The sequence below is a fragment of the Oreochromis niloticus genome, linkage group LG3 (genome assembly GCF_001858045.2).
Source record: "Oreochromis niloticus isolate F11D_XX linkage group LG3, O_niloticus_UMD_NMBU, whole genome shotgun sequence".
In the NCBI taxonomy this organism is placed as follows: Eukaryota; Metazoa; Chordata; class Actinopteri; order Cichliformes; family Cichlidae; genus Oreochromis; species Oreochromis niloticus.
Window position 1 is genome coordinate 36994746 of NC_031967.2, and position 14117 is coordinate 37008862.

At 40.1% G+C, this 14117-nt stretch overlaps 1 protein-coding gene across 4 annotated transcripts in view; it reads left to right on the plus strand.

Annotated features, from left to right (window-relative positions):
* LOC100710086 (uncharacterized) overlaps positions 1 to 13860 on the plus strand; it is a 42461-nt gene extending 28601 nt beyond the window's left edge. For 3 of the 4 annotated variants that reach the window (XM_005459536.3, XM_013277473.3, XM_005459538.3), the window contains 7 exons: positions 79 to 5997; positions 6103 to 6211; positions 7815 to 7913; positions 10669 to 10938; positions 11304 to 11405; positions 11493 to 11614; positions 12371 to 13860. In XM_005459536.3, the coding sequence (XP_005459593.1) occupies positions 79 to 5997; positions 6103 to 6211; positions 7815 to 7913; positions 10669 to 10938; positions 11304 to 11405; positions 11493 to 11614; positions 12371 to 12454 (6705 nt within the window). In that variant the 3' untranslated portion in view covers positions 12455 to 13860. The remainder of the gene's footprint in view (positions 1 to 78; positions 5998 to 6102; positions 6212 to 7814; positions 7914 to 10668; positions 10939 to 11303; positions 11406 to 11492; positions 11615 to 12370) is intronic. The other variant, XM_005459537.3, reaches the window with a different exon arrangement.
* Positions 13861 to 14117: the final 257 nt, after the last annotated feature.

Here is a 14117-nt window from a genome sequence, read left to right on the forward strand (position 1 = left end):
TTTTTGTTTAAAAAAAAAAAAAAAAAAAAAAAGCTCAGTTATGTAATGGAAAATAACTCATCTCTTTAACTGGTTAAGCAGACCTCCGGAGTGGAAATAGAAAACCAAAGCCTGGTTGTGTCAACCACTGCAAAACAGATCTCAACAAGGTCCTTCAACGACTCCATGAGCAGCTCATCTTCTAGTGTCAGCCGGACCTCTGTCTCTTCTTCTCTACAATCTATTGAAACTCCTCCCTTCCCTTGCCAAACAGCACAGCCAGAAAATCCAGAGTCTCCAGAGATAGCCTTACATTCTCCATCCTCCAGCTGTAGGCCTTCTTCATCAATGATTGCATCAACAGCAGCAGCAGCAGATGTGACAGTAGAGACATATCAGCTTCATAGAGACAAAGAAGCAAAACCCACAGAAAGTGCAGTAGGGAAGTCTGGTAAAGTGTTAGCAGAGGGCATTACTACGGAGACAAATGGAACAGAAATATCTGTAGCTATACATTCAGCTGCACATAGTCAGGGGTTAGAGTTGACAAGCCAAAAACAGAATCTAGAAATTGATTTTAACAATGGCATACACAGAGAGTCGAAGGAGAGGACAGAAGAAGTATGCAGAAATGATTATTCTGGCAAGTATCCTGAGGAGGAGGACTTTGAAGATTACCAAATCCTGGACTCGATTGAGGACCAAACGGATGAACAAATGAATGAAGACGAAAGCCAAGATGGCACTGAAACCAATTTATCTGGGTTTGTACAAGAGCCAGGCAACTCGTACCAGGTGATGGATAGTGTTACCGAGGACCAAGCAGCTATAGTTAAAGAGGACTCTCAAGAAGATGCCACTAATAAGGATGTGTTAGATTCAAGCATGAACCAAACTCCAAGGATCAAGGGAGCTCGAAGGAGCATACAAACACAAGAAGAAATGCAGAGGTCTTTTAAAGCCTCTGAAAATTTGGGCCAAATCCTAAATGTTGAAAAACAGTCTCTTGAAGAACAAGTCAACAAAGACATGTCAAGCAATGCAGATTGTGCTAAGCAAGAAACCTTTGAGATATTGGATTCAATTGATGATAGCACTGATGACCATGTTTCTTCAGAAACACATATTTTTGATGAGCTAAATTTCAGTTTAGAGGACTTTGTCACTGTTGATGAAATTGGTGACCACGCTGGAGAAGCAGCCTTCAGCCACCAAAGCTGCTCTTCTCATAAGCAGAACTCTAGAAGGAAAAGAGAAAGGCAAAGCTCCCACATTTCCTCCTCTTCTTCCTCACCCGTGCCAACTGACATCACAGTGAAAGGAAATTTGTCTTCTAATGTCAGTAAGACTTCTAGCTCCTCATTTTCTCAGTCTTTTGAAACTTGCAGGAAAACACACCCAAGCTCGTTAAAGTCCCCAGCCAGAGCACTGCATACTTCATCCTCAGATTGCAGGACACATTCATTAAAGATGGCATCAGCAGCAGCAGCTGAGGCATCGGTTGACATACATCAGCTGCACAAAGAAACAAGTTCTGTTGAGTCAGAGTCAAGGCAGTCACCTGGACCCGAGAAAAGCCATCGACTGCATGAGTTGGACAGTCAGGTCATGGAGAGCGATACAGATGCAGTCAAAACCTGTTCAAAGGAATGGAGTGAAATTGGATTGGATGCTTCTGTCCAAGTATTACATGGAGTTTCTAAACACCAAGTAACTACCATTCAAGAGGATGATCGCCTGGTTGAAAATGAAGACTCAGCAGAGAAAAGGGTGGTTGAGGAAAACAAGATTCAGATAATGGAAAATTCTGATAAATCTACAGTTCTAGATGCAGCTGATAAAATTGAAATGTCAATTATAAGTAGCAACCAAAGCCCGAGAGGCCAAACAGAAGAAAGAAGAAGAAAAGAAAAAGAAGAAATGTTTTCAGAAGAATCCTGCAAAGCGTTCAAAGATGCTGACAACGGAGACATGAAAGACAATTTATCAGATAGTACTGATCAAGAAACCTTTGAGATATTAGATTCAACTGATGATCATACTGATGACCATGCCTCATCAAACACCAGTCTTTTTGATGAGCAAAATTTCAACTTGGAGGACTTTGTCACTGTTGATGAAATTGTTGATGATGTGGAAGATTTGGCCTTAGACCACCCAAGCACTGCTTCATCTAAGCAGAACTCTAGAATGAAAAGTGAAAGGCAAGGTTCAAATGTTTCATCTCCTGTAAAGCAGACTTCTACAAGATCCCTGAAAGACTCCAAGAGCTCAGCAATTTATTCTTCTTTCTCACATTCCTTATCCAAGTCAATGAAAGCCACTGTGAGGAGCAGTTTGTGTATGGCTATGGAAACTCCTGCCTCCTCTGTGGAAAAAGCCCCATCAAGTAACCCAAAATCTCCAGCCAGAGCATTGCAAGTTTTGTATCCAGGTTTTAGGACCTGTGCATCAAAAGCAGCTCTAAGTGGAGTTGAGACTTGTCAGCCAAATGAAGAACAAGCAAAACCAACAGAGAGTTTAGTGGTAAAATCTGACCACAAAGTTTCAGCCGATGGCATTGCTTTGAAAATTGTTGAGTCAAAGTCAAGCCAGTCATCTGGTCATGAGCAAGGCCAGAAATGCTTTGGAGATGGCTATAAGGTCTTGGACAGTATTGAAGATGAAAGTCCCGAGGAGTTTAGTGAAATGGAAATGGATGCGCCTTTCAAAGCACTAGACAGTGTAACTGAAGACCAAACAGCAACAGTTCAAGAGGCCACTCAAACAGTTGAAAATGAAGGTTCCACATTGATACAGCTGTCTGAGGAGCATATGATTCAAGTAGATAATTCCGATAAATCTGTTGCTGAAGATTCGGCTGAGAGAAACGAAGTGCTGGACGCAAGTAAGAGTCAAGCTTCAAGGAGCAGGGCCGATGGAAGGTGGGGGAAAGAAAAAGAAGAACAGATGCTTTCAGGAGAAGCCTGCAAAGACTCTGGACAAATGACAAATGTTAAACACCAAAGCATCAAAGAAGCTTCACCAGATAGTACTGAAGAAGAAGGCTTTGAGGCATTGGACTCAGCTAATGATCACGCCAATGACCAACTTGTTTCAGATACCGCCCTTTTTGATGAGCAAAATTTTAACTTGGAGAATTTTGTCACTGTTGATGAGATTTTTGATGACTCGGGGGAGGACCAAAGCACAGATGTGCTATCCTCTGCCGAACAAACATCATTAAAATCCTTGAAAGGTTCTTTGTCACCTTCCTCATCTAAGACAAGGAAATCCACTTTGAAAAGCAGTTTGTCTTCTAATGTCAAAATGACCTCTTTAGAGTTAAATGAAACTCCTGCTTCGCCTGATCAGAAAAGGATGTCGAGCAAGGCAAAGTCTCCAGCCAGAGCATCTTATTCTTCATCCTCAGGTTTTAGGACTCATTTGTCAAAGCTGACATTGACAGCACTAGTTGGGGCAACAATAGAGACTCATCAGCTTCATAGAGAAGAACCAAACCCTACAGAAAGTGTACCTGTAAAGTCTGATCACAAAGTTTCAATAAAAGGCATTGCTGGGGAAATTGAGTCGGAGATAAGTCAGACACCTGGACCTGAGCAAGGCCAAGAATTACATGAAGGAGGTTTTCAGGTCTTGGACAGTGTTAATGATGATGACACCTGTTTAAAGGAGTGCAGTGAAATTGGATTGGATGCTTCTCGCAAAGTGCTAGACAATGATATCAGAGACCAAATAACTACAGTTCAAGAGCCCAATCCTTTGGCCAAAAATGAAAGTTCTACAGTAAAGCAGCTGTCTGAAGATTTGATTCTGGTAGTGGACCTTTCTGACAAAAATGCAGCAAAGAGCAGTGGAGATGGAAGCAAGGGGAATGATGAAAAAACGCTTTTGGAGGAATCATCCAAAGCCTCCAAAGATGCTAGCCTAATTGCAGAAGGTAAAAAACAGGCTCTTGAAGAGGGAGACAACACTGTAAAAGAGGGTACTGAAAAACAAACCTTTGAGATACTGGATTCAACTGATAGTCATAATGATGATTATATTTCTTCAGACATCCACCTTTTTGATGAGCAGAATTTTGAGAGTTTTGTCACTGTTGATGAAATTGTTGAGGATGTGGACGACAACCAAGGCACCTCCTCATCTGAGCAGAACTCTAGAAAGAAAAGAAAAAGACAAAACTCAGATGTTTCATCTTCTGCTAAGCAGATCTCAACAAGATCCTCGAAAGAGTCTAAGAACTCAGCTTTATCTTCCAAATCCAAGTCCACCGAAGCTTCAGAGAAAAGCACCCTGTCTTTAGGCTTGACCACTGAGTCACCAAAAAAACAAAAAGGCTCATCTGAACCAACCAAATTCAATACCATATCTATGCAATCTGCTCAGGCCACTAAGACACCTTTATTCTCTTCTTCGCTGCCTGTCGAAATTCATGCATCTCCTTTTCGCAGAGCACAGCCACGCAAGACAGAATCTCCAGCCAGAAGACCACACACTGTATCCTCAGGCCACAAGACCCATTTGTCAGAGATGGCATCAACATCAGATATTGAGGCATCTGTAAAGATTCAATATTCTAATCAATCAGAGAAAAAAACCTCAGCAAAGTCTGACCACAAAGTATCAGCAGAGGGCATTACAGCAGGGGATTATGTCGGAAAATGTATTGAGGAGGAGGAGGAAGATGGTGAAACTTACCAAGTCATTGATTCAGTTGATGATCAAACAGAAGAACAACTGGATAAAGATGGAAATCAAGATGCCTGTGCTAAAACCAAGTATCCAGGACCTAAGCAAAGCCACACATTGCATGGGGAAGGTTCTCAGATTTTAGACAATATCAAATATACAATTCGAAATGAAATAAAACAGCACCTTGAAGGTCAAGACTTCACTTCAACAAATGCTACTGAAGCATTTGAGATACTGGATTCGGTTGATGATCTGACTGAAATAGAAGATGATAACCAAAAACTTGAAACCCTCAGCACCCAAGTATCTAAAGAAGCCACAGAAGAAGAGGAAGAAGCTTACCAGGTGATTGATTCTGTGGAAGATGAGCCAGCAACCGCAGAGACCAAATTGGAGGCAGACAACAAGGAAAAAAGAACAGAGAAATCCAATGAAGCTAAAAGAGATGATAGACAAACAAGGACGAGTGGATCAAGGACCAGAACATCTAAAAGTGAAGAGGAGGGGAAATTACCAATAAAAGAGGACAAGATGGTGAAAAAATATGAAACAAGAACAAAGAAAAGCACTACAGAAAAAGACAAAAATATTCTCAAGGACACTGAAAAGATCATTCATGGGAAAGTAAATTTTGATAAAGATGAATCAGTTCAAGATGCTTTTACTGCAGAAAGATCTGATAGTAGAAGGTCTGCTAGAGGATACAAAGAGGTCAAACTGGCATACACAGAACAATCTAAAAAGCCAGAGGCAGTAGTGACTGACAACAGCAATTCAGCCATTACAGCACAATCTACCAGTGGGAGAAAGGAAAGAACGGCTAAAGAAGTCCCAACAAAAGACAAGACTACAGTAAGAAGGAGAACCACATGGGCTGTAGATTCCCAGAAACAGGATCCTGAGAAAAATAGAGAAAATGAAGAGAGAGCGCCACCGACCGAGAGGACACCGACAACAAAGAGTGATGCCTTGATAAAAGACTTAAGGGAGGACTCTACCTATGAAATGCACCCTGCGAAAGATGATGATGTTAGGAATAATCAACCTGCAACTTCAGAAAACACAAGGTTGGAAAGACCAAGGAAATATATTGAGAAAACTGTTTTGGATGACACATCTGAGCTAGTGACTCTGGATGAGGTAGGGGCAGATGAGGGTGGAGAGAAATGTGTGTTGGAGGGAGAAGAGTGGAATAGGGAGATTACGGAGGATGAGCTGCAGGAGTTTGTCACTTTGGATGAGATTGGTGAAGAAGAAGAGGAGGGACATGAGGTCTGTCCACTCAACCCAGATAGCCAGTCAGTGAAGTCCTTAAACCGAGAGGTAATGTTAGCATTTAAACTGTTGCAAACTTTTTTCTTTCTTCGAGAAATCTTTGTTCTGATAACATAAATCTTGATGCCAAACATTTTGGTTTTCTCTTTTTAGACTTTATCAAATGTGAATGAAGCAGTGGATGATGAGAATAAGAAGGGTGTCAAAAAGGAGGCTCAGAAAATCTCAAGATCTAATAAACGCAAACGTGATGACAATGCAGGTTTGTCTTAGTCTGTCTTCGCAGAGCACATTAAATTTAACAGGTTTAGATGTCAACTACATGATGGATCAACGACTTGAAGAACTCTATAAATATTAAGAACTGTAGTTTTTTAAATATGTTACAACTCTGTGGTCATAAAACATAATTTACTGCAACTACCAAGGTGTATTTTTGATTAGTTGGGTATAATCATCTGATATGCTTTCATCTAAAAGCACTAAGTACTGTAATCTTACTGCTTCCATAAAAAAAAAAATCATAAATTAGCAGCAGGCAACAAGTTTCTAATTAGATGCAGTTGATTAACTAGTCATCAGCAGGTGTGACCTCCTTTACTAAAGTTTAGTTTGATGCTCTGGTGCATGGTCAAGTTACATCTGAAGAAATCATACGACCTGTGGAATAATGTCCTTTAAACAGAAAAGACCACAGTGGAAATTTTTGGAAATAATGCATAGTGCCACCTTTGGGTTTCTTTTACAACCCTTGGGCACCTTGCATTCCCAGAGTCAACCATGAACTCCTCTGTATACCGGAATATTCTAGAGTTAAATATGAGGGCAACTGTACAAGAGCTAAAGATTGGTTAAAATTGAGTCAAGATCCTAAACACAGCAGCAAATCTAAAACTGTCTGACAAAGAAAACAATCAAGGTGTTGCAATTGCCCCGTCAAAGTCCAGACCTCAACCTGATTGGAATGCTGTGTGGGGACCTTAAGAATGCTGTGCATAAATGTATATCCCCAACCTCACTGAACTGAAGCAACAGAGGTGTGGGCCAAATTTCTCCCACAACAATGTGAGAGACTGATGAAGTCACCCTCATTCCTTCAGTTCAGCTAAAGCTGGTTGTAGAAGTGATTGAATCATGGAATGTACATAGTTTTTCAAAGGACAGCACAAAGTCTTGTGTAAACTTCGTTTCACATGACTGTTTGTACATGGTAGGTTTGATAAGCAGGCATAAACAATGATGCCTTCATTGATAGTAGGAGCAGCACATCTTAAAGGAGATAAGACATAAACCAAGTGAAATGGATTGCGTTAACAGCTAAATGTTTCCAGTATGATGGACCTCTAACCAGAAAAGCTAAATTACTAAATTTTTAAGGTGCAAATAAACTGACATCTGCTTACAGCCTAACATGATAAGTTAAAGTAAAAGGTAAGAAGCACTTTCAAAGACAAATCTACAACCCATTACATGCTTTGTTAGCCAAGACAGTTTGATTTTGGTGTTTTGATTGCCAGATTATTATCACTATAGATATTTTTTTTTAAATGGAAAGGTAACAAAACATTGTGTAATTGTGTAAAGAATTTAGATTTGAAGACCATAATGGGAACTCTTACATGATTTGTGTCTATATATGTATGTATGTATGTATATATATATATATATATGTATATATATACACATATATACACATATATACACATATATATATATATATATATATATATATATATATATATATATATATATATACATACACATATATATATCATTGTCATCAAAGTTTACTCATAAATTTACTAAAAAAAATGGTAAACTGTTTTGCATTAATGTGAGTTTTTTTTTTTTGTATCTCATATTAGAGGAGAATGTGAACTTGAAAAGAGATGAAGACAAGGACAAGAAAGCCGTTAGAACCAGGACAAGTGGCCAAGCCAGGAAGAGGACTAGACAGATCCCTGGTAACACAAGCACAGCTTTCTGGTTTACATAATTGTGCAGAAATATTGAGCCACTTCTCATTTCTTCATACTTTGTAATTTTGTTAAATAATCTTGAGTAAATGTTCCCTAGGCTTTCAAAGTTTTTCTTTTGACTTCAGCTGCTTTTATTCACTGATTTTTTAGTCTAGTCTTTATACCTGACCATTTTCAGTGGAATGTTTTTGTTGTTGTTTGTTTGTTAAGCCACTTAACACTGACTTATGAATCATTCAAGGACAAAAAAAGGAACCTTAGTCATGTGATGAACCAGTTGTAATGCAATACCACGCAGTGCTGTCTGGAAATCAACAAATTGGAAACAGCTTCATGACAGCATCACAATGATTGCACATGCACGGCAGTAAAATCATACCTGGGTAGAAAAACACATGGTGGAACACTATCAGTCATGGATTGGCTTCCCCAGAGCTTGAACTTTAATATTATTTAAGGAATGTGGGATCATCTAAAGTGTGGGTGTCAAACTTTTTTTTTCATCATGGGGTACATACAGCTCACTTTGATGTTAAGTGGGCTGGACCCATGAAACTACATGATAGATGTGTAATTCACAGAAAATGTACCGTGGATAACATTTCTATTGTAGTCTTTGGAAAAATACTTGGAAAAATTTTTATGATAGTAGTAGTAATAATAATAATAATGATAATAATAATAATAATAATACATTTTATTTGAGGGGGCCTTTCAGAAACCCAAGTCCACCTTACAAAAGAACAAAATTAATAATGCTGGGCATACACTGTGCGACTTTTGGCCCATTTTGAGCCGATTTTTGAGTCGTGCGACCGTTTTGGTGATCGGCCCGAGTTTCGCCTTCATCGTGTGTCGTAAATCGTGTAGTATACATGGGGTAACGAGAAGCGATTAACACCTCACGACCAGCTCCCGATCATCAATCGCTTGGTCGGGAGGATTTCAAACCTGTTTGAAATCCTCACGACCGTCGTGAGGGTGTCACCGCAGCCGCTCACACTGCACACGCGCAAACGCATAAATGTCGGTGAAAAAGACGGAGTAGCACAGCAGTGCAGCCTGTGATCTGGACACAAGCGATGGAGACACTTGTAGAACTTTGGAAAGCTCATCTGAGTCTTTTCGATGTGGCCTCACAAAATTATCACGACCACGACAACCGTGAAAATAGTTGGATTTACATTGCTGCTCAATCACAGCTGCCTGATCAATGTTTTTCATTAGCAATTTAGCAAAGTTGATGGTGGTGGCGTGCGTGTCTGTGTGAGTGAAAGACAGAGAGGGAGAGCGAGCGACAGATTTTCTGTTATAACCTTCATTTTTATGGACGCACAGTGTGAGCACTCAGGTCACATCAGAGCATCGGGCCGTATAGTGTGAGACCCTGAATCTCGACCTGCGAACTTATAATCCCTGCGAGTCAATTGTGCAGTTTGAGCAGAAGCTGAATAACGCGACTGAAAAAATCGCACAGTGTATGCCCAGCTTAAAAGGAGCAATAGTCATAAAATACATAAAATAAGTTAAAAATGCAAAACAGAACTTGACAACAGATAAAATCAGCACTAAAGCGAATAAGCCAGTTTGAACAGACATGTTTTGAGCTGTGACTTAAATACGGGAAAAGAGTCTATATTTCTTATGGCTGGAGGAAGAGAGTTCCAGAGCCGAGGAGCAGAGCAACTGCAGGCTCTGTTCCTCATAATGGTAAGACATGTGGATGGAACAGTCAGATGAATAGCAGATGAGGACAGTGGTGATATGAGGCAGGTCACACAAATAGGAAGGAGCAGATTTATGGATACACTTGTATGTGAGAAGTAAGATTTTAAAGTTTATCCTGGCTTCTATGGGCTACCAGTGAAGCTGCTGAAGAACTGGGGTAATATCAGCTCTTGACGGAGTACGAGTTATGACCCGAGCTGCAGAAATTTGAAGAAGTTGGAGTTTATGAAGGGACCTTTTAGGGAGACCAAATAAGAGGGAATTGCACTAATCAATATGGGATGTAATAAGACTATGGACAAGGATGGCAGCAGCATGGGGAGTAAGGAAGGGGCGGAGTCGGTTAATATTATGTAAGTGGAAGTATGCAGACCGGGTTATGTAATTAATGTGAGACTGGAATGAAAGAGTATTATCAAGTATGACACCCAAACTCATAACCTGGGGGGAGGGAAAGGTAGGAGAATTTTCAATGTTAATGAAAAAACTGAATATATGACCAAGAGGGAGCATGTAACTGATGAATAAAAGAGGCCCTAATACTGAACCCTGGGGCACACCAGCAGAAAAGGGATAGAGACTTGAAGAGTGGGATTTAAGTTGTATAAACTAAGTGCGGTCTGAAAGATGTGAGGCAAACCAAACAAGGGGGCTATGAGTAATGCCAATGGATGCTAACCGGTTCAGGAGGATATTGTGAGAAATGGTATCATACGCCGCACTAAGATCAAGAAGAATGAGCATGGATAGGAGACCATAATCAGCTGCCATCAGAAGGACATCTAGCGGGCTAGATTTGAGTCTTTCCTGGGCCGATTCTGGGCCCTCAGCCTTATGTTTGACACCCCTGATCTAAAGGCAGTCCAAATCTGAAGAAGAGCTTTGAATGTTCATCAAGAAGCCTGGAGAAGTGTTCCTGAAGACTGCTGCCTGTAAATTTTGCACAAAACTGCACAATCTGGTCAGAGGACTAAAGCATATATCTCAAGTATTTCTTTTTCTTCTACTGCAGTGAGAAAATCTGTTAGAGGGAAAAAGGGGGATGCAACACACGAGAGAGAAGATGCAGAAACAGAATCACTTCCTGCCGCTTCACTCGAGTCCTCGTCACTGGACAAAAACGTATCTGTACTATCAAGTGACGACAAACCAGACAGCCAGAAAACAGAGGAGAAACCAGAGAGCCAGCCCGATGTTGATGCTGCCTCTGCTGGGCAACAGCAACAGCCTGAGTATCTTGATAACCAGACACAGGAAGGACCGAGCAGGAGTGACGTTAAAGGTACAATAAGCTGTTTTACCTCAAAATGTGCTGATTTTAAACCAAAATGTTTCACTATATTTCACTGAAGTGGATGATGGTTGTTTTCCACTTAGAATTTGTTGGATGCTGTTTTTGTTTTATTCTAAGTCGGTGTCTATATTGTGTTTTTCCTAACACACTCTGTCAGAAGACAGCCACATTTTATAATCTGGAACTTTGTGAAGTTAAAGTTAGTACATCAAAAGTTCCTAATCATATTACACTTCAAGACATTTGAGCAGCTGTAACTTAGAGAAGTAAAATTATAAACTGGTTATCATAAAACGTGCAGTTTAATTTGCAGTCATTTTATATCATTTATTGGTCATTTTCTTCTTCTTTAGCCATCAGTAAACGAAGGAGAGCACTTATTGAACCCAAAGCAAAACGATCTTGTTCTCAGTCTCCTCACGTCACAGACAACTTGGATGCTGACGCGTCCCTTGGTGAGAACAAAACATAAAATAATGACGTCAATTTCAAGTCTTTCTTTTCTCTCATAAGTTACTTTGTATGCTTCTGGTCTTCTTCAGGTGATGAGCATGTGGTCCAAAAAATGGGGCTTTTCTGTAACCTTTGCTCCATTTTCTACCTGGATGAGCAAAATGCTACGGACCTCCACTGCAGAAGCCAGAAACACCAGGTGAACCTGAAGGTACCCACAAATTCATTTCAATAAGGAGAGATCATCTGAAGGAACTGAATGTGATTTATTTAGATACAGAATTGTTTTAGTAAACTTTTAGGTGATTAGACTCCAGTGAGCCATCATAGTAATGACTGGAGCTTGGACAGGACCTCCAGCGCCAGAGTGTAGCTGCTTCGGACAGATCGTGGCTCAAGAGTTGGGAGTTCACCTTGTAATCGGAAGGTTGCAGGTTCGAGCCCCGGCTCGGACAGTCTCGGTCGTTGTGTCCTTGGGCAAGACACTTCACCCGTTGCCTACTGGTGGTGGTCAGAGGGCCCGGTGGCGCCAGTGTCCGGCAGCCTCGCCTCTGTCAGTGCGCCCCAGGGTGGCTGTGGCTACAACGTAGCTTGCCATCACCAGTGTGTGAATGTGTGTGTGAATGGGTGAATGACTGGATATGTAAAGCGCTTTGGGGTCCTTAGGGACTAGAAAAGCGCTATATAAATACAGGCCAGGCCATGTAAGTATGGGAGGTCTGAGGCTTAAAGCAGGCAGAGGGGCGGTTGACTGGCTCATAGAAGGTGGACGGAAGCCAAGATGTTAGCATTGAGTTACTGGCGTGAGAGAGAGGAAGTGATGTAAAGGAAAGAGTGGGAGCCTGAACACTTCAGGAAAGCAGGCAGATGAGTGATTAAAGGTCTTTCTTATTGAGGCTTTGTAAATGAGTGACTGCACAAAAACATACAAGTGGTCTCACCTTTTTCCCCTTTCTTTTATTTCCAGAAACATCAACAGAAGCTTCGACCGAGGCCTTCGAGAATGTCGACAAGAAATTATCAAGGCTCTGTTAAGGATGAATATAACTAGATTTTTTTTTCTTCTTTCCTGTTTTTTATGAGAGGTGCAAACAAAACCATGTGTAGTTGAGACTTGGTGAGGAGTGACTCAAGTGTGTGAAACCTGGGAGAATGACTTGTCTGCGTGTTGAACCACTGGACAAGTTTTAAATTTACAGTTTCAGGTGAATAATTAGCCCTCATGAACATATTCTTATAAGAAAAATAACTAAGCGCTTTCTGCCGCTTTTTTCATGGAACATCTACCATGAGGAAATTTTTTTGCGTCGTCCACAGTTTTTGTCACATGACATTAGCTACGTCCCTCAACAGCTACTAACACAAGGTAAATGTATTTTTGTCCATATCGTTTTTATTGGGTCAAAGCCCTCAGGTTGGTTATAGATCTTTTTTTGTTTCTAATTATAACAATAACAATAAATTCTAATTTTTAAATAATGTATTTGTTTTCACGTAGTTTTTCCTCCCCTGGTTGAAATTAATACATAAGTACATGTAACATCCATTAATTTTCTTTAACTGAGTTTGGCTACTGTCTTGTAAATACCTTAGATCGTATTAAAGATGGGCATAGCCTTTGGGTTCACAAATGAAGTGGAAGTGCCTTAAACATGCATTTCAGTGAATGGGCAGCAGGGAGAGACTCCTCTGGTTGGAGAAGGGTTTCAGTTGTATAGAAGTTTGTGGGAAGTCTGCTAACAAAAACATTATGTTTTTTTACTAAATGTTGGTTATTTTTAAGAGGGAGATAGGAAGATTACCCACCTTTCACTCTTTAGCTAATCGGGGTGCATGTTTACAGTTGTATCCACCCCTTGCGTGTTTTAAAACTCCCAAGATGCTGATGGGGAAAATGCTCCACTGGTTTGTCATGTGAAACAGAAAGGATGTCAGTTTTCAGCTTCATGTACTTTGCTGCTGTTAGAGAGAAGCATGCTGTCTAGATTTATGCAAAGCTAACAAACTTTTTTTTTTTTTCCTCTTTCAGTGAGAGAGAGAGCGAGTACAACTATATTGTTTTATGATTGGTTTGCTGTATGTCAAAGCTGTTAACTATGGTATGTTCACCCTGTAAATCTTCATGCACATCAGTGCAGTTTAAACGCAACATTTTCTCCCCGCAAGTCACTACAGAAATATCTGTACACATTTCCTGTGTAACCTCGGGGAAAATAAAACACTTCCTGTTTTTTCAGCTTTAGATATTTCTGTCATTTATTCGATTCTGCTCCTTCTATTGTTAAATGTTGTTCACAAAGATATCGTAACATACACGAGTGAATTCTTAAATACTGTAATAGTTATTAAAATAGTATATAGGATTTGTGTAGCCATAAATATTTATCTAAACCTTTAATTGTATTAATACTGTATTACATCTGAGTTTAATATCATTAAACACACAACCAAACACAACCATTTTATTTTCACTTCACGTCTTCTTTTTAGCTCTTGTTTCATCCCCATCAATTACTAGAAAACAATTTAGTCTATCTAATGTAATCTCTTAAGTATACATCCACTTTTTTATTTACTCTTTTAAAGACCAAATTTATGATTTCTGCCTCTTAGCTCAGTCCGGTGACCTTTGGATCACAGAGGTGGCTGTGGCTCAGGAGATAAATTGAGTTACCTACCCGTACGGTTGGTAGACGGATTCCCCAATTACTCCA